The sequence below is a fragment of the Elephas maximus genome, chromosome 1, assembly GCF_024166365.1.
Source record: "Elephas maximus indicus isolate mEleMax1 chromosome 1, mEleMax1 primary haplotype, whole genome shotgun sequence".
Taxonomy (NCBI): domain Eukaryota; kingdom Metazoa; phylum Chordata; class Mammalia; order Proboscidea; family Elephantidae; genus Elephas; species Elephas maximus.
In genome coordinates, this window is record NC_064819.1 from 139,317,680 (window position 1) to 139,337,408 (window position 19,729).

Consider the following 19,729-nt stretch of genomic DNA (forward strand, 5'->3'; position numbering starts at 1 on the left):
AATTAATTAAAAATGTAAAATAGTTAATTGAGATATGTAAAGTAATAAAAACAGGGTGCCTTGTACAGTAATAGCTCAGTTACGCAACATCACTGGGGACTAAAAGTTTTCCTGAGAAGTGATTTTTTTTCAGGCTATTGAAATATATCCCCTTTACTGTCAGTGTTTTAGAAAAGGTAATCCTTTTGATGGAAATATTTATTATTCAGTCATAAGTATGAATATTTATATGCTTTAATAATAGAAATAAAGTACAAATGAAGCATGAATTGCATAAGGCTGTTTATCCTTGTGCCTGTGGTCCTTGACTGCTGTTCTTTGATAATTGTCTTTCCTCTTCTATTAGCTGCTATTAGTTTATTTTTTGCTGCTTCTACTCTTCTGGCTTATTTTATCTCCATTTTTGGGGAGGATACGGTATTTAGTCTATGTATTTAGGAGCACAGACTTTGTGACAGTTGTTTTTCCAAATTAGCAGCTCTTTTTTTCTTTCCAGTTGTGTGTCAGTTAACCAGATAAGTATGACTGTATTTTTTTAATCCAGTGACAAATTCACTCCATTTTTGTAGCTTAATCCTGCCCTCTGATGTGTGAAGTATACTGTAGTATCAAGGATGAAGGCATGAGCTTTGGTGTTAGGCCTGTGTTGGAATACCTAGCTCTGCCATTCCTAGCGCCATCATCTTGGAATGTTACTTTCTGGACCTCAGGTTTTTCACCTGTAAAAGGAGACTAATAATATATCCTTAATTAAAGTATGATGATGCCATGAAAAGCTTTAAGCAGTGCCCAGTTCATAGAATGCGTTCAATAAGGTACATCTGTTATTGATTATAATGTATGATAGATCCAGTATGTTAATTTAAGAAATAACACGTTCATTTGTCTTTTGTAAGTAGCACAATGAGCATGTCACTATAAAACCCAGATATAAGAATTTTACATTATTAATTTACTTTGCAGAGTAGTAAATAAATAACTTTAATGTATTGAATCAGGATAAATTATAATCAGATAATTAATATTATTAAAAACAGGACAACTTAGTTAATTTGTAATATTCATTGTCAAATTTTTATATGAAAAAATTGTCTAAGTTTAAAAAAAATTGAGCTGTGAAATATTTTTCTATTGTTTTAAAATAGTAAAAAGGATTTCTATAGCTAGGCAGGACAGTATTATTTATACTAAGTGTCATAAGAACCAATCCTAATGTATACCATTAGTGTATGTTTTAAGCATGTCTTTGGTCTTAATGGCACGTGACTCATAACTACACCTAGTTTGCCACATAGTCAGATATGTTCTGTTGATTCTTATTGAATGTACCCCGAGTATTTCATTAGTTCTTCATTGCCTATGCACATTTTTCCGCATTCACCTCACCTGGAAGTGTGTGTGTGTTTTTTAGAATTGCTAGTTTCAGTCTGAAAGAGTAAAATTTATACAAGCTGCCTGTAAGTACAGTAATTGTCCTTGGCATTACGTTAGTCATTTTGCATGTTGCTGTCTGTTAAAGACTTTGTACAGGAGGCTGACAGATTGTAATGTGCTACATGCGGATGTTACCACGTTATTTTATTCTCAGTTTGGTAAGCTCACGTTAACTGGTGTCCTGTGCACGTGTGCATTTTGAAATAATGAACTGGTTTCTTCTACAGACACAGTTAAATTTGCTTCTGGATAAACTTCGAAGTACTGTGAGTATATACTTAAAAATGAGTTTTGTTGTTTGTTTCCTTTATGGTATTCTTAATCTATCATTAAAAAAAAATTTTCAGTTTTAAAAAGGTTGTCATTTTCGTTAGGTTCTGAAGAAAGATCAAATATATATGTGAAGTCAAATTATTTTATAAATATATAAAATTCATTGACTGTTATTAAATTAGTATTATCCCGTATGTGGGTTATATAAACGAGGCATGGTTCCAAGTTAAAATTCATTTTTTACAGAAATCCACCGAACTTAACTGAGTTCCTTTTCAGATAGTTATTTTGAAAAGCTAGATATTTTGTTTTGCTTAACTTATTATTAGACTTGCTTTTGGAACCATTCAATTCTTTTAAGTATCTTCCTTGGCTACTCTAAAGTGATGAGATTACTTTTGTGATTTATAACAGTAGGCATTTCTAAAATGTGTTCTAAAAATATTTGCAATAAGTACAGTTTTGCAAGGTGACTGCTTTGAAGAGAAACAGTTATTTAGATGTCTAGCATATTAGCCTTAGCACTCAGCAGCATCATTTTGTACATAATCAGTATTCTCTCTACATCATTCAGCATGATCTGATAACTGATTCCAAATGAATGCCTTTAAGCTTTTTAAAGTATTCTTTAATAAACAAAACTTCAAAATGTGTGATGATTCAGCTTAGGGACCTCTTGCGTATTTTTGTGATAGAATGATTAAAAAGGATCATTTTTTTTTAAACTCTTTGGTCTAAATTTTAAGGGTCGTGATTTTAAGTTTTATGTGCTCCTGTTGTGGGATGTTTTCTTCTAAAGGAAATATAGCATATAAATATGTTGAAATATAGAATAAAGTCACATGTATGTCAGCCTGTGAGGTGTGTTGTTAAAATAGGTTGAAATAATTTGTGGTGAGAGATGTCTTCTAACAATAGCAGTTTTTGACATTCAAATCTTAAATGTAATTTTTTTAATATTAATATATAATGCAGAAATTTATTCCAAGCTTTAAATTATAAAAGCACACTAATAAAATTTTAAGCTCCTTAATGATTATTTTAAGGTTTCATATATTAATGACGGTATGCTCTGCAAGTCTCTGGTATACCTAGAAATAGAAAAATAAGAGTGCTGTATGTGTTGTCTTAAAAGTATCTTTATCCCCCTAGGGAGCAAGCTTTATTCGTTGCATCAAACCTAATTTAAAAATGACAAGCCACCACTTTGAAGGTGTTCAGATTTTGTCTCAACTTCAATGTTCAGGTATTTCCATATTTTTATAATACACGTCAGTAATCTTAGCTCAGATACATCTTATTAGGTCCAGTGTTTTCAAGTAATTCACAATTATTTTGGTTATTTTTAAGTACAATAAGATTTTTATCTTACATTTCCTTTATTTATAGAAAACCATGGCTCACAAATTATTTGAGCAGTGTTGGGTATATTATGAAACAAAACTATTTTACATCATTGAAGTAAAGTTTGTAAAAGCTCTCTAACTGCAAACTTGGATATCCCCTAAATGGGCTGCCTTCCTATGGCTCTCTCAAGTCAGCAGCAGTCCTTTTACTCAGTTCTCTCATAACTCAGGTCAGAAGGTAGGTTGGGAGACCTTGCTTCCCATTTAACCTGTTTTAAAAAGATGAAAACAATACAGTGCCCTCAGCTTCTGTAGAGTTAATATGCATTTGTCTAAACTATCACTTCCTACCCCTTGCCTTGCCATTGTCTGACCTTCCTCAGTCACAGAAATCTTAGGTACCAGGCTCACTGTTTTTCCTTAACTCCATGCCCATCCCCTACCCCCACCCATATCACCCCTACTTTTTCTTAAGGCATCAGCCCCCTCCTTTCTTTACTTATTACCTTTTGCTCTATCTTAGGTTCCTAATGCTTCCTTAAACTATCTTGCCTCTCTGACTCCTTTTTGTGCTCCTCTTGGTCAGATTTATCATAAAGCTGGAGATGTTTAAGCTTCAGTGTCCCTCATTTAAATGGGCCTCTTCCAAAGCCCTGCACCTAGTTTTATCTTTGTATTTTTATATTACTTTCTTAAAGAGCTTTCTCAATTGTATTTGCTTCAGGCCCCTAAAACCTGCGTCGAGCCCTGATGCCTCTCACAAAATCTTAGGTACTGATTAATCTAATTCTGTCCTCTCCCTATATCTCCACAGCATTGGTAGGCAAGACGGGTTGGTACCATGATCATGACCATTGACCTTTAAAGAGTTCTCAAACCTGTCCTGCCAAGATTCCCTGTTGAACATGTTTTCCCCTTTCTGCACCTATCAGACCCACCCTGTTGTTGTTGTTAGGTGCCATCGAGTCAGTTAACGACTCATAGCAACCCTGTGTACAACAGAACAAAACACTGCCTGGTCCTGCACCATCCTCACAATCATTGTTATGCTTGAGCCCATTGTTGAAACCACTGTGTCAATCCATCTCCTTGAGAGTCTTCCTCTTTTTCACTGACCCTCTACTTTACCAAGCATGATGTCCTTCTCTAGGGTCTGGTCCCTCCTAGTCTCACCATTCTTGCTTCTGAGGAGCATTCTGGTTGTGCTTCTTCCAAAACAGATTTGTTTGTTCTTCTGGCAGTCCATGGTATATTCAGTATTCTCCAACACAACAATTCAAAGGCATCAGTTCTTCTTTGGTCTTCCTTGTTCGTTGTCCAGCTTTCCCATGCACAGTAGGCGATTGAATACACCATGACTTGGGTCAGGTGCACCTTAGTCTTCAGGATGACATCTCCGCTTTTTAACACTTTAAAGAGGTATTTTGGAGTAGATTTTCCCAGTGCAGTGCATTGTTTGATTCCTTGACTGCTGCTTCCCTGGGTGTTGGTTGTGGATCCAAGTAAAAGGAAATCCTTGACAACTTCAGTCTTTTCTCCGTATTTTATGATGTTGCTTTTTCGTCTAGTTGTGAGGATTTTTGTTGTCTTTATGTTGAGGTGTAATCCATACTGAAGGCTGTGGTCTTTGATCTTCATCAGTAAGTGCTTCAAGTCCTCTTCACTTTCAGCAAGCAAGATTGTGTCATCTGCATAATGCAGGTTGTTAATGAGTCTTCCTCCAGTCCTGATGCCTTATTCTTCTTCATATAGTCCAGCTTCTTGGATTATTTGCTCAGCACACACATTGAATAAGTATGGTGAAAGGATGCAACCCTGACTCACACCTTTTCTGACTTTAAACCACACAGTATCCCCTCGTTCTGTTCAAACGACTGACTCTTGATTTGTGTATGGGTTCCTCATGGGTACTTAAATCTTTGAGCCCCATTCAGCAGGTGGCCTCACCTTTTTGCTAAAAAACTAAAAACTTCACTTGCCTCTCCTAATTACATCTACCAACCTGCATGAGCCGTCTTTCTCTTTTTAAGGAAGAAAGAATTCCTTCTCTTCCTAATTGAGGCTTGTAGTTCCTTGGAATCCATTCCTTCCTACTTTCTCATGGATCTCGATTATGTATGTTCAACCTTCCTCTCGGAAATGGCTCTCCCCCTTTGCATTTAAGCATGCCTCAGTCTAATTCCCTGTGACCCGCATGCCCTTCCAGCTGCCTTCCTATCTCTCTCCTCCCCTTTGAAGAGAAGAAAGAATAGTCTGTTCTTACTTTCTCACTTTCCTGCCTTCCACTCACTCCTTAACTCAAGAGAATTCAATTTCCACTACAGTCAGTCCACCAAAGTAGTTCTTGACAAGGCTACCCATAATTTCCTTGACCCAAAATCAGGTGTTTGTTTTACAGTCCCTTCTCTTCGTGGACTTTACAGTGACATTTGATTCTGAACAATCCCTTCGGCATACTCTTTCCTTGTCTTCTGAAACAGCTTTTCTTTTGAATTCTCTGGCCATACCTGACTTTTTTGCAGGCTCATCTTCTTTTCACCTGGATATCATTTGAGGTTTTTCAGACTTTGGATTAGGCCTATTTTTCTTCTTGTTCTACATCAGCACTGTCCAACAGAACTTGCCATGATGGTGGCTATAGTCTGTATGTGTGTTTCCAGTATAGTAGTCACTAGAGATTTTATGGCTATCAAACATTTAAAATGTGGCTTGTATGTCTTAGGTCCTGAATTTTAAATTTTATTTGATTTAATTTTTTTAAGTGAAATTTAAATAGCCACTTGTGGCTAGTGCAACTACAGAGCATGTGGCTAGTGGCTGCAGTATTGAACAGTACAGCTCTCCATTCTCTGAGTCCCCCAGATCCCCTTGATGTGACCTCTTAAACAGTGAGCCCATTTTTCCTCATTTCCATAGCTGCCTCCCTAATCCAAGCTGTCACCATCTGTCATCTAACTTTTGTGCTGTAGCTTCCTAAGTGTTCTCTTTGCATCTACTCAGTTTATTCTTCACATGCATTTAGAATTATCATTTCACAAACCCATAAAAGAAGGTTTGACTGCTTAAAACCTTCTACTGGCTCCTGATGATTACTGGGGTAAACAGCAAAATCGTAATTACTTGTGAGGTCCCACATAGTCTGGCTCATGTGTTCTCAGCCCCATCTCTTTCCACACTCTCTCTTCTCTGTGCTCCAGCCAAGCAACCAAGCTGACCTTCTTTCTAGCTCCTTGAGTGCTCCTCATTCCCTCCCATGCTGCTTCCTCTGTTTGGGATGCTCTTGCCCTGCCTTTTTTTTTTTTTTTAACTTTTATTGTGCTTTAAGTGAAAGTTCACAAATCAAGTCGGACTCATATAAAAATATATAAACACCTTGCTATTTTTTATATACTCCTAATTGCTCTTCCCCTAATGAAACAGCACACTCCTTCCCTCCACTCTCTCTTTTTGTGTCCATTTGGACAGCTTCCGACACCCTCTACCCTCTCATCTCCCCTTCAGACAGGAGATGCCAACATAGTCTCATGTGTCTACTTGATCCAAAAAGCTCATTCTTCACCAGTATCATTGTCTATCCCATAGTCCAGTCCAATCCCTGTCTGAAGAGTTGGCTTTGGGAATGGTTCCTGTCTTGGGCTAACAGAAGGTCTGGGGACCATGACCTCTGGGGTCATTCCAGTCTCAGCCAGACCATTAAGTCTGGTCTTTTTATGAGAATTTGAGGTCTTCATCCCACTGATCTCCTGCTCCCTCAGGGGTTCTTCGTTGTGTTCCCTGTCAGGACAGTCACCGGTTGTAGCCAGGCACCATCTAGTTCTTCTGGTCTCAGGCTGATGTAGTCTTTGGTTTATGTGGCCCTTTCTGCCTCTTGGGCTCATAATTACCTTGTGTCTTTGGTGTTCTTCTTTCTCCTTTGCTCCAGGTGGATTGAGGCCAATTGATGCATCTTAAATGGCTGCTTGCTAGCGTTTAAGACCCCAGATACTACTCTCCAAAGTGGGATGCAGAATGTTTTCTTAATAGATTTTGTCACGCCACTTGATTTAGATGTCCCCTGAAACTATGGTTCCCAACTCCCCGCGCCTGCTATACTGGCCTTTGAGGCGTTCACTTTATTCAGGAAACTTCTTTGCTTTTGGTTCAGTCCAGTTGTGCTGACCTCCCCTGTATTGTGTGTTTTCTTTCGCTTCACATAAAATAATTCTTATGTACTGTCTAATTAGTGAATACCCCTTTCCCACCCACCCTCCCTCCTTCCCCTCTCTTGTAACTATCGTAGAATATTCTCTTCTCTTTTTAAACTTTTTCTCGAGTTCTTATAATAGTGGTCTTATACAATATTTGTCCTTTTGAAGCTGACTGATTTCGTTCAGCATCATGCCTTCCAGAATCCTCCGTGTATGAAATGTTTCACGGATTCATCATTATCCTTTATCAATGCATAGTATTCCATTGTGTGAATATACCATAATTTATTTATCCATTCATCCATTGATAGGCACCTTGGTTGCTTCCATCTTTTTGCTGCAGTAAACAGTGCTGCAGTGAACATGGGTGTGCATATATCTGTTTGTGTAAAGGCTCTTATTTCTCTAGGATATATTCCAAGGAGTGGGATTGCAGGATCATATGGTAGTTCTATTTCTAGCTTTTTAAGGAAGCGCCAAATCGATTTCCAAAGTGGTTGTACCATTTTACATTCCCACCAACAGTGTATACGTGTTCCAGTCTCTCCACAGCCTCTCCAACATTTATTATTTTGTGTTTTTTGGATTAATGCCAGCCTTATTGGAGTGAGGTGGAATCTCATTGTAGTTTTGATTTGCATTTCTCTAATGACTAATGATTGTGAGCATTTCCTCATGTATCTGTCAGCCGCCTGAATGCCTTCTTTAGTGAAGTGCCTGTTCATATCCTTTGCGAATTTTTTAATTGGGTTCTTTGTCTTTTTGTAGCTGAGTTTTTGCAGTATCGTGTAGATTTGAGAGATCAGACGCTGATCGGAAATGTCATAGCTAAAAACTCTTTCCATCTGTAGGTAATCTTTTTACTCTTTTGGTGAAGTCTTTGGATGAGCATAGGTGTTTGATTTTTAGTAGCCCCCAGTTATCTAGTTTCTCTTCTGCATTGTTAGTAATGTTTTGTATACTGTTTATGCCATGTATTAGGGCTCCTAGCATTGTCCCTTTTTTTCCTTCCATGATCTTTATTGTTTTAGATTTTATATTTAGGTCTTTGGTCCATTTTGAGTTAGTTTTTGTGCATGGTGTGTGAGGTATAGGCCTTGTTTCATTTTGCACAGGTGGATATTGAGTCATGCCAGCACCATTTGTTAAAAAAGACTCTCTTTTCCCCATTTAAGTGACTTTGGGCCTTTGTCAAATATCAGCTGCCCATATGTGGATGGATTTATGTCTGGATTCTCAATTCTGTTCCATTGGTCTATGTATCTGTTGTTGTACCAGTACCAGGCTGTTCTAACTACTTTCCATCTTTTCTTTTATCACTTACATCTCGGCTTGATTATCATTTCCCTATGAAAGCTTTTCTTGTTATTCCTAACTAGTATGGAACCTGAGCTCAGGGCCCTGGCTACCTTTATTTCACAGTCACAGTTATAACTTTTGTGTATATTTGCACAGTTACTTAATTTTTCCTTCCACTGCAAGGGTACAAACTGTGTCTTGGCTTACATATATATCCCTAGTTCTTAGTAGTATCTGTCACATACTAGGCCTAGTAAATATTTGTTGAATGAACCACACAGTCTAGCAAATATGAAGATGTATTTGTGACTAATTCTAACAAATATTGGAAAAGTAAATAATTCATTTCTGTTGTATTCCTACACGTGGTACAGAATTATTTTTGTAATACTTTCTTCAGGTCATTCTTACTTTACTTTGAGTTTGACTTCTTTTTTGTTTGACTTTCTCTTTAGACTTTGTTCAGCATAATATAATAATTCACTTTTTAAGTGAGCATCCGGTGTCCTAAGTCAAGCGTGTTTATATTTAGCTACATATACACCATTAGATTAATGGGGCATGGGTTTACTGATACTTTAGCTAAGATTCCACTTTCAGTAAGCAGTGTATTTCAACAGTTTTTGGCGGTTTAATAGATGATACCGTTTCATGATACTTTGTTTTTTTTTTTTTTTTTTGTGGCACTAATATTAGTGTAATGATTCAGAATTGTTTCCAGTTATGTGGATAAGTAATGAAAAAACAAAAATATTATGAATGACTGGTAGAAATAAAAGTGTTTGTGAAGCTTTCTAAAATAAAGACATTTAAGATTTGAATTCTGCCTTGCCCTTCCATTTCATTCATTTATATATTTATTTACTATTTTAAGGAGAATTAATTAGTTTAGGACACCTTTTACAAAAATTTCTGTCTTCTGATGAACCAACACCAGGGCAAAGTAAGGGAAGGTGAGATAAGGCAGATCGTCTTCTTCCTCCGTGACCTCAGTGCTGTGTTGCCTGTTTGTGGTAGCAGAGAGGGGACCCAGGGCATAACCAGCCAAGACTGTACCAAGAAGCTCCCCACCAAACTTCCAGAGTAAGACGCAGGCCATGGGGATTTCTAGAAGGAAGGTTACTTGGTATGGTGAATTTTACTTTTTTTAAGCTTCAAAAAATCTTTAATGTAAATTAGCTTCAAGTGCTGAGAAAGCAGTCTTAGGCTTGGTAATTTGTTAATAAGCTCCTTGAAATTCTTAATGAACTTATATGAAGTAATTTATAGTTTGTGTATAGCTACAGGGCAAGCCAAAGAACTTGGAGAGGGCAAAGGCATACATTTCTAAGGGTGCTTGTTTTTTTTTTTTTTTTTGATATAACGGGAAAAAATTGTGGTAGTCTCAACCAACTTTTTATTTCTTTAAGCAGAGCCTTTTTTTTTCCCCAGTAAGAACTATTGCCTTTATGTGTTTCATTTAAAAAAAAAAAAAAAATTTTTTTTTTTTTTAAGTTATAGTGGTCATATATGCTCACAGTAACAAAAATTAAGTGGTACAGAATAATTAAATAAAACGCCTCACTTCTCAGGGGTGACCATTTAACTCTATGTCTTAGGTATATTTTTTTATAGTGTGTAGAGCTCTGCCCCATTCTTTTTAATTAATGCATCGTAGTCTATCATGGTTGTAATATAATTTAATCAATCTTGTATTAATTGCTATCTAAGTTATTAATTGCTATCTAAGTTAATTGTTATTGATGGCAATGGCTCTTATGGCCTTTATTCTATCATGGTTGTAATATAATTTAATCAATCTTGTATTAATTGGTATCTAAGTTATTAATTGCTGTCTAAGTTAATTGCTATCTAATTAATGCATCATATTCTATCATATGGCTGTAATATAATTTAACCAATCTTGTATTAATTGCCATCTATTTTTTGTATTACAATCGTCCAGTGGATATCTCTGTACACATATCTTTGCCCATGTGTGTGACAAATTATAGGATAGATTTATAGAAGTAGACAGTACTGAGTCAAAAGGATAAATATTTTCAAATTGGCATCCAAAAGATTGCACAGGTTTACTTTCTCACCAAGAGGGCATGAGTGTGTTTTCCTACATCATCAACAACTCTAGGTACTATTGGTAGTTTACGCCTTTGGCAGTCTGATAGGCTGAAGTTCACCTTAAAACAATACTGCCCCCTTTATTTTTAAAATGAAATTTTACTTATTTTTAAATATTTTATAATTTCAGATTTTTAAAATTTAAAAATATTTAAATTTAATTTGGGATAGAAGTAAGGATCCGTTGCTATTTTTGTTTTCCAAACAGCTAGCCATTTGTCATAACCCTTTCTGTTAAATCATCTTATTTTCCCTATTGATTTGAATTGTCCCAAAGACTGAAAGCCAGATCTTTTTATAAACAAAGCCCTGGCATTGATGTCATTGTCATTGCCTATAGCTGTTGAGCCTTTCCCTGTCTATTTTACACTTTTCTGACATCAAAAGGTCACATTGACTCAGGCTAAAATTAACCACTTGCTAGAGTTATTTTGAAAGTAGATATTCAACCTAAAGTCTCTTCCTTCTGACAGACTGTAGTTTGACAGGTGAATGACAAGGGTTTTTATGGTGAAATTATTAGCTCTTCTTTCTTTTCTGTTTACTTCCTTTAAGCATTGGTGAGAACTTGGGAATGTGTCTGACTACATGGAGATTCCATGTGTCAGGCATTTTGTTCTAAAATTAACCCCAGGACTTCAAAAGTGGCGTAATGTGGGCCTTTGCCTTGTATGCTGTGGTTGTGACACAGACGTTTCTGGTAGAAGAGAGATACAAAATATACTTAAGTTTTTTGGAGATCAATAGTTTGCCCACTAGAAAATGGTCAAGTTGATTCTTGATGAAATTCAGCTGTAATAGTTTTGTAGTTGTTATTCTTAGCTGCTGTCAAGGAAACCCCTACCTCATGGTGATCCCATGCATTAATAGGATTGGACTGTTTATATCCATGGGGTTTTCGCTGACTGATTTTCACAAATCTTGAGGCTTTACTTTCTAGTCTGTCTTAGTCTGGAAGCTCTGCTGAAACCTGTTTAGCATCAGAGCGACACACAAGCCTCCACTAACAGATGAGTGGTGGCCGAGCGTGAAATACATTGGCCAGGATTTGAATCCAGGTCTCTGGCATGGAAGGCAAGAATTCTACCCCTGAACCACCATTGCCCTCTTAAAATAGTTTTAGACAGTGGATAAGATGGGACATATTGAGTATAAAAACATTATTTCCCATGTATTATTTAACTGCTGATAATTCCATTAAATTTTCCCTTTTTAAATATTAATTTGTAAAATTGTTTAATCATTCACAAGTTATTTTTGGACTTCTGTACAGTTACTGGCAATGATTTGTATTTGTTTATGAACCTAGGTATGGTGTCTGTTTTGGACTTGATGCAGGGTGGTTTTCCATCACGAGCTTCATTTCATGAACTCTATAACATGTATAAAAAATACATGCCAGATAAACTTGCAAGGTTGGATCCAAGACTATTTTGTAAGGTAAAATGCCATCCATATTGAAATTCCTTATGTATAAACTATCTTATTATTAATTAGTGTCTAACCTTTTTATTTTTATTTTGCAGGCTCTCTTTAAAGCTTTGGGCTTAAATGACGTTGACTATAAGTTTGGGTTAACGAAAGTATTTTTTAGACCTGGCAAGGTAAGTATATTCTTATTTTAACTTTAACATCATAAATATGGATAGGTGAAGTTAGTGAATATTTTTAAGTATTTAGTGATTTGTTTTAGTCTTGAATCATAGGGTGACTAACAGCATTCATACAAAAACAAACACATACACAATTTCCCTCCTTGTGAGAAGTTTATAATGTGTAGTACTCTCTATACAATTTTTATAATTTTATTCAGCTTTGCGAGTGTTGGAATCTGGGCATTGTTTAGTTGGATTTTTTTTTTTAAAAACTTGAATAAAAGTTAACGTGAAATACTTTAGTTCTAAACATGTTCAAAGGTTTTCTAAAACATATTAATTCAGTCTGTAATGATTTAAGATTTTACAGTACTTTTGAGTCTTCATTGTGAGAACACCTGCTAGAGTATGGTAGATGTGTAAAGTATATATTAGACTGAATTTTGTACTGACCTCTTTCAGACCCTAGAATGATAAATGTATAAATGCTTTTGTATGTGGTGTATTTTTTTAGATTAACACACACATATTATAGCTTTAACATACACAGGTTCTCATAGTAATTTGCAAGACAGTTGTAGAATACTCATAACTAAATACATACAACACAAATATCTAAATGCCATTCATAGATCAGTTAGTGATAATATTTTTCACCATTACTGATTTCTTTAATGTGGATTGAATAATTGCATCCTCATAATTTTAAATATTATTGTTACCGTATTTAAATAGCCAGTGGTTCTTGTTTGGCAAAATCATTAATAAATAGCTTCAGTGCATTGAAGACTAACTTAATCATGATAAATAAATCTGATCTCACATTTTTGGGCCTGAGAGAAGTGTATGTGTGCATTACCAATGTATGTACATCCCTGTGAATGATTCAGAAAAAAAGAGTATATGAATGTCCATTGTTGGTTTAGCTGTAATCATATGTATTTACCATAAAGTCAGCATTTCTCTTATTTCAGAGCTACAGTAATTATGTAAGAATTAACAGTCTGATAAGAGGAAACAGTTGGTTTTGTTTGCCTCCAGAAAAATGCATCAATCAGAAGGATATGTTGACAGCCTAAGGCACAAAGCCCAAGATCTTCAATCTCATTATGTTTCCTTTAATTTAATTTTGAACCATACAAAAGCCAATACATTGTTAGCTGGGCATGTGGCATCCTTAATATTTTAGTGGGACATATGGAGAAGGATAGAAAGGATTATGGAATTTGGTGTTAAACAGTGGACATAATGCATTTTATTCGTTAAAAACCTGATAGCTGCTTTATTTGTGTTTTCTTTTAGTAGTAATTTCTTATCCCTGATCAAAATAGGGGTGGGGTTGGGAGACAGAATAATGATGATGTATAGCTTCCTTCACTTACCAGGAGCTATAAAGGGACATCTGAGAATGTGTGTGAATCAGAATCAAGATGTGTTAGCCCTTTTCTTCATTTTTTTTTTCCTCAGTAAAGCCTTTTGCCAACTCTCTGTAATTGTCATTTAATATTTTTTTCTGTTGTCAAACTTTATTATTGAATCTTCTAGTTAACAATAAATAATCTCCCTTCTTTCACACACACACAAAAGAGATCCTGAAGGAACAAAGGAAAAAAAGGCAGGAAAATGCAGCCAAGTGTGTTTGGATTTGCTTTATACCCCATTGAGATAAAAAAATTGATGTGTGGTCATTTCCAGAAAGTTAGTTTTTTTGATTCATGTTACTTTTATTCAGCATCTATCTGTGTGTTTAAACACATTTATATTTTGATATTGATATGAAATTGTTTTACTTCCTAGTTTGCAGAATTTGATCAGATTATGAAGTCTGACCCTGACCACTTAGCAGAGTTGGTGAAAAGAGTCAATCACTGGCTTGTCTGCAGTCGCTGGAAGAAGGTTCAGTGGTGTTCACTCTCGGTCATCAAATGTAGGTGTTTTCTTCCACACTGAGGTCTGTCATTACTTCAGTGGTGAATGCTGGATGACAGGGGCTGTGTCTCTTGTTCATGCTGTGTCCCTGGATCCTCAAGCAACACCTCACATGTAGTATGTGGTCAATTAGTATTTGTAGACCTTATTTTTGTGTGTGTGTTTTTTAGTGTTTAATACCCATTTTCTTTATCTGAATGTGTTATAACCAACCAGTTGTCATCGAGTTATTCCTACTGGTGGCGACCCCATATGTGTCAGAGTAGAACTGTGCTCTATAGGGTTTTCAGTGGCTGAGTTTTCAGAAGTAGGTCATCAGGACTTTGTTCAGAGATGCCTCTGGGTGGGCTTGAACCACCAACCTTTCAGTTAGCAGCTGAGCACATTAACTGTTTGCATTGCCCTGGAACTGAATGTGTTATGGGAACATTAATTTCATCACATATCAAACAAAACAACTCACTATCTTGATTCTTCTCTCTCTTCCTCTATCCCACACCATCCACCAATCTCTCAGATTTACACCAGAACTTTTCTTTTTCCACCCGTATAATGCCACCATCAGTACACAATAATTCAGAGCCAAAATCTCAAGGTTGTAAGTGTCTCTTTTTTCTTATCCCTGAAATCTTGTCAGTCACCATCTCTTGTGGATTCTGCCTCTGAGTCCTGTACATTCTTCCTCTTTGTTGCCAGCACCTGGGTAGAGCCCCTCAAGCTTATGTGCACAGTAATTTCAGTGGCTCCCAAACTGATTTCCCTGATTGCAGTTTGTCTTCTCAGAGTGCTTCTGTGTTAACTAAAAACCCTTTATGGCTCTTCTTGAGCAGACATTCTGAATTCTTAGAATATGTTTCAAGACCTTGTAAAATGAGGTTTCAGCTTACCTTTTAAACCCCACCTCCTGCCCCACCCCCTTTCAGACCTTATTCTCTTGATACACTGACCAGAACTGCTTTTGTGTGTGTTTCTGCCAGGTCATGGCAGCTAGTCATCTCTGACTGAAAACAAGGGTGAGGGACAGAGTATTTTTAGAGAACATGAGGGTCTGGAAACACTGGTGGCATAGTGGTTAAGAGTTATAGTTGCTAACCAAAAGGTCGACAGTTTGAATCCACCAGTTGCTCCTTGGAAATCATATGGGGCGGTTCTACTCTGTCCTCTATGAGTCGGAATTGACTCAAAGGCAATGTGGTTTTTTTTGTTTTTTGAGGGCCTTTGGCAACTTTTAATTGTTGGAGCTCTGTGGTAGTCCGTGACTTCATTAAAATTTATAATTGCCCTCCCCGTACTTATCACAGCACTTGGTACAGTGCTGAGCATATGAAAAGGATTCAACAAATAGCGTCCTGGTCATAGAGAACTAAAATTCCTTGGACCTACCCTCGTGGTGCAGTGGTTAAGTGCTCGATTGTTAACCGAAAGGTTGGCAGTTCAAATCCACCCAGCTACTCTATGGGAGAAAGACCTGTTAATCTGTTCCCCTAAAGATTACAGCCTAGAACCCACTGTGGGGCAGTTCTACACCATTACATGGGGTAGCTATGAGTCAAAATGAATTGGACAGCACCTGACAGCAATGGTGAAAAGGAAGCATTCCAGCAGGGATTATTATTGGGGCCTTTGTGAGATAATGGGGAATTTAGATGAAAATCATAAAAGATAAAGGAAGCTCTTTTTTTTCATCATTTTCCAAGTAAAATATAAACATACGTCATTGTAGTTCAGTGCATTCAGTTTTGTACATTGTATTGTGATAGGAAGTGGATCAACACGTGACATTAAAATTTTCCGTGTTGTACTATCCTTTTGGGACCTGTGTTGTGCAGTGATATCGAAGTCAGTAGAGAAGCAGGTATATTTGCAGATTGTTCTGGAAAAAAAAAAAAAAAAGCTTCATGGTCAGATTATGAAATTCTAGGTAACTGAATATTAAATAGAACCATTTACTACAGGATTCTCAAATACCTCGCTCGTATGTTCATAATGAATCTCCAAGATGAAGAATAGTGTATAGCTTTTCCTGAACTTAACTGACAAAAAAATCTATTTTTCAAAGCATACCTGTTAACATTTCATGAAATGACGTTGCCTAGGAGAGTTTGGGAAACAGCAGTGTGTAGCATTATCAGGATGCAGTTAAAATATAAATCTACCCATATAGTCAGAATCAACTCAGTGGCAACTAAAAACAACAATAAGCCATATACATGATATGCTTTTTATTTTTAATAAATATAAGGAATTAAAGAAATGTGAAGTCTTGATTTTAGTGTCTAGGATAATATGTTCATTAAAATTTCATGTTTTTTGAATATTGCTTTGTGGAAATGAATGTATTTTTAATATTTTATGTCTGTTTTAAACTATATTTTTAAATCATTTTATTTTATTTATATATAGTGAAAAACAAAATAAAATATCGAGCTGAAGCCTGTGTTAAAATGCAAAAAACTATTCGAATGTGGCTTTGCAAAAGAAGACACAAACCTCGGTAAGATGATGAATAGTGCCTAAAGAACCCTACAGAACTTAGTTACCCTAATGTAACAAGGCAGTAACGTCATAGTGAAGAGCAGCTTGGATACTCAAGGAGTTTTCTCTTTTCTCATGTCATTTGTAAAAAGATAATATTAGTTTTTTATCTGTAGTATTTATTTGAAATTAGTTAATTCTTGCCTTATTCTACAAAAGGACTTGAAGTGGATTACAGAAATGTAAACATAAAAAATTGAAGTAAATGGTTAGAAAATGCTTATTCTGATTATTTTAGTGACATGAGTTTCTTGATAAACTGTCAAATTGACATTTCCTAGAAACTGAAATTTGACTACTGAAATATTGAAACTTATACTCGTCTTACTAATATTTTGACCATATTTTTCGAAATTGTAGGAATTATATGGTTTCACTGTAAATTTTGTGCTTTTTTCTTATTTGAGTGTTTCAGTATTAATTTGCACTTTTTAAACATCAAGGTCTGAATAACTATTGATTGTTCGAATCTTTCCAAGAGATTAGGTAACTCTTTTGTTAGTCTATAATTTGAATTTTTAATTTTGTCATCCTAAATATAGATTAAAAGCACACTGACAAGTATTGATGTCATTCACAACCATATTTGATTATTTCCTTTTTACCCTCAACAAGAGATCTGAAAAAGGAAATACTGAATAATATTGAAAACAGAAGTGAAATTTTAGCACTATCTGTTTAGCACTTTATTTATAAAAAAGTTTTCCTCTATCATTAAATGGTGAAATTAAACTCTGATGACGTATCATCTTCACAGCATTGATGGCCTGGTTAAGGTGGGCACACTGAAGAAACGACTTGGTAAATTTAACGAAGTTGTCAATGCACTGAAAGACGGAAAACCAGAAATGACTAAAAAGGTCAAGAATCTTGAAATTTCTATTGATGCTTTGATGGCCAAAATTAAGGTATGCACTTTTACTCCAAATGACTTTGACTTTTTGTATAATTTAACATCTCTTGTTATTTGCATTGAGATTATACAGGAAAAAAGTCTGTTTTTTTAAAGATAAAAAATGTTAAAGATTGAGTCTGTATGCTGGCAGGTGGATGCTCACTGGAATATTCTCTCTGCTCTTCTCTATGTTTGAAAATTTTCATAGCAAAAAGAAAAAAAGGAAGATAATTTGTTATGAGATTTCATCTGTTTCTACAAGAGATCTTATTCCCAAAATAGTAACTAAATATTATACCCCATTGATAAGCTTTTGCATAATCACAATTGAGAAAGAATTACTGTAAATTATTTTAATTTGACGCTTTTTGCTTTCAGAAACTAATTTTTAAATTATAAAGTAATGTGATATTATTGAAACTTTGGAGAAAACCAACCAGAAAAAATCTCCCCACACTAACACGTTCAACTATTATACTATTGTATATTCCTCTTCTAGTCTTATTTTATATGCATATATTTTATTATAGTCCTTAGCATAATGAACATTTATTAATTTTGTGTCTCTAACATCATGTTATATGCCTTGTCTTTGTTATTGCATTATCTTCATGTAGGCTATAACATAATTTAACTGCTTTGAAAGCAGTAATTAATTTTTCCTTTTTAGGAAAAAATGGGGCCTTTTTAAAAAATGTTTTTCACTTATTTGATCACTAGTGAGATTGAAAAATTTTTCTATATGCTTATTAGTTATATTTCATCTGTCCACATCTTTTCCTAAGTTACATTTTAGGGTCTTAATTTTTTTTTTCCATCTTGTTTCATAATGTTTTTGTATAATAAAGACATTAATCCTTGGTTGTTGTTGTGTTGTTAGGGTGCCATTGAATTGATTTAGACTCATAGTGACCCCACGTGACAAAGTAGAACTTCCTCAGTGTTTTCTAGGCTGTAATCTTTATGGAAGGAACCCTGGTGGCTCGGTGGTTAAGTGCTTGGGTGCTAACCAAAAGGTTGGCAGCTCGAAGCCACCAGCCACTCAGTGGGAGAAAGGTGTGGCAGTCTGCTTCTGTAAAGATTTATAGCCTTTGAAACCCTATGGGGGCAGTTCTGCTCTGTCCTACAGGGTGACTATGAGTTGGAATTGCCTTGATGGCAGTGAGTTTGTTTTTTGTTTTGAATCTTTATGGAAGCAGATTGCCAGGTCTTTCCTTGCAGAACTGCTGGGTGGGTTTGAACGCCAACCTTTCCGTTAGCAGCTGAGCGCTTAACTATTGTGCCACCAAGGCTCCTAATCCTTGGTTCATGGTCCTATATCCTTCAAATTATATGAGATAGAATAAAGTGAGCCCCTTGTCATTTTTGCAGGTATTTTATGTAGACAATGGTAAGTATCTTGGCAGTAGAAGGGATAGAGAAGACCAGGAGAAGAATGACAATGCTATAGATAAACTTAGCTGATTTTACAAATACGTCAAAGGCCATCTCTATTTATGTGACATCATTATCGGTTAAGATCAACCAGTCATATTTTTTAAAGACTAACTTAGGAAAACCAACCGGCAGTTTTGGTTGTATTTCTTAAATATCCCTTTGGTACTATTTGAACATTTCATTGAAGAGTCGTGAACACTAGCTGAGTTAGCTAATTATTCCTAAAAAAAAAAATATTTTTTTAACTCTAATATGTTACCTTCCACAATACGCATCCTTAGGTATTTGATTGATAGAAAATAGGGTCAAGCATTTGTGTGCAGAGATAGCTTTTTACATAAAATTTTATTATTTTGTTTATTAAGTCCACTCTGATGACAAGGGAACAAATACAGAAGGAATATGATGCACTAGTTAAAAGCTCAGAGGAACTTCTCAGTGCATTACAGAAGAAAAAACAGCAGGAAGAGGAAGCAGAAAGGTTGAGACGTATTCAAGAAGAAATGGAAAAAGAAAGAAAAAGACGTGAAGAAGACGAACAACGTCGAAGAAAGGAAGAGGAGGAAAGGCGGATGTAAACTCTTTATATTGTGGTTATTTGAATTAGAAATTACCAGAATAGTGAATTCTTGGTATTGACAGTGGTTAATGAGTACTCTTATTTTTAAAATTAATATTCTT

General features: G+C 35.6%; 1 protein-coding gene across 6 annotated transcripts in view; it reads left to right on the plus strand.

Annotated features, from left to right (window-relative positions):
* MYO6 (myosin VI) overlaps positions 1-19,729 on the plus strand; it is a 170,317-nt gene that overhangs the window by 126,138 nt on the left and 24,450 nt on the right. For all 6 annotated transcript variants that reach the window (XM_049895893.1, XM_049895913.1, XM_049895921.1 and 3 more), the window contains exons 20-27: positions 1,662-1,700; positions 2,860-2,953; positions 11,967-12,097; positions 12,184-12,261; positions 14,050-14,179; positions 16,585-16,675; positions 17,474-17,624; positions 19,414-19,622. In XM_049895893.1, coding sequence (XP_049751850.1) covers positions 1,662-1,700; positions 2,860-2,953; positions 11,967-12,097; positions 12,184-12,261; positions 14,050-14,179; positions 16,585-16,675; positions 17,474-17,624; positions 19,414-19,622 — 923 coding nt within the window. The remainder of the gene's footprint in view (positions 1-1,661; positions 1,701-2,859; positions 2,954-11,966; positions 12,098-12,183; positions 12,262-14,049; positions 14,180-16,584; positions 16,676-17,473; positions 17,625-19,413; positions 19,623-19,729) is intronic.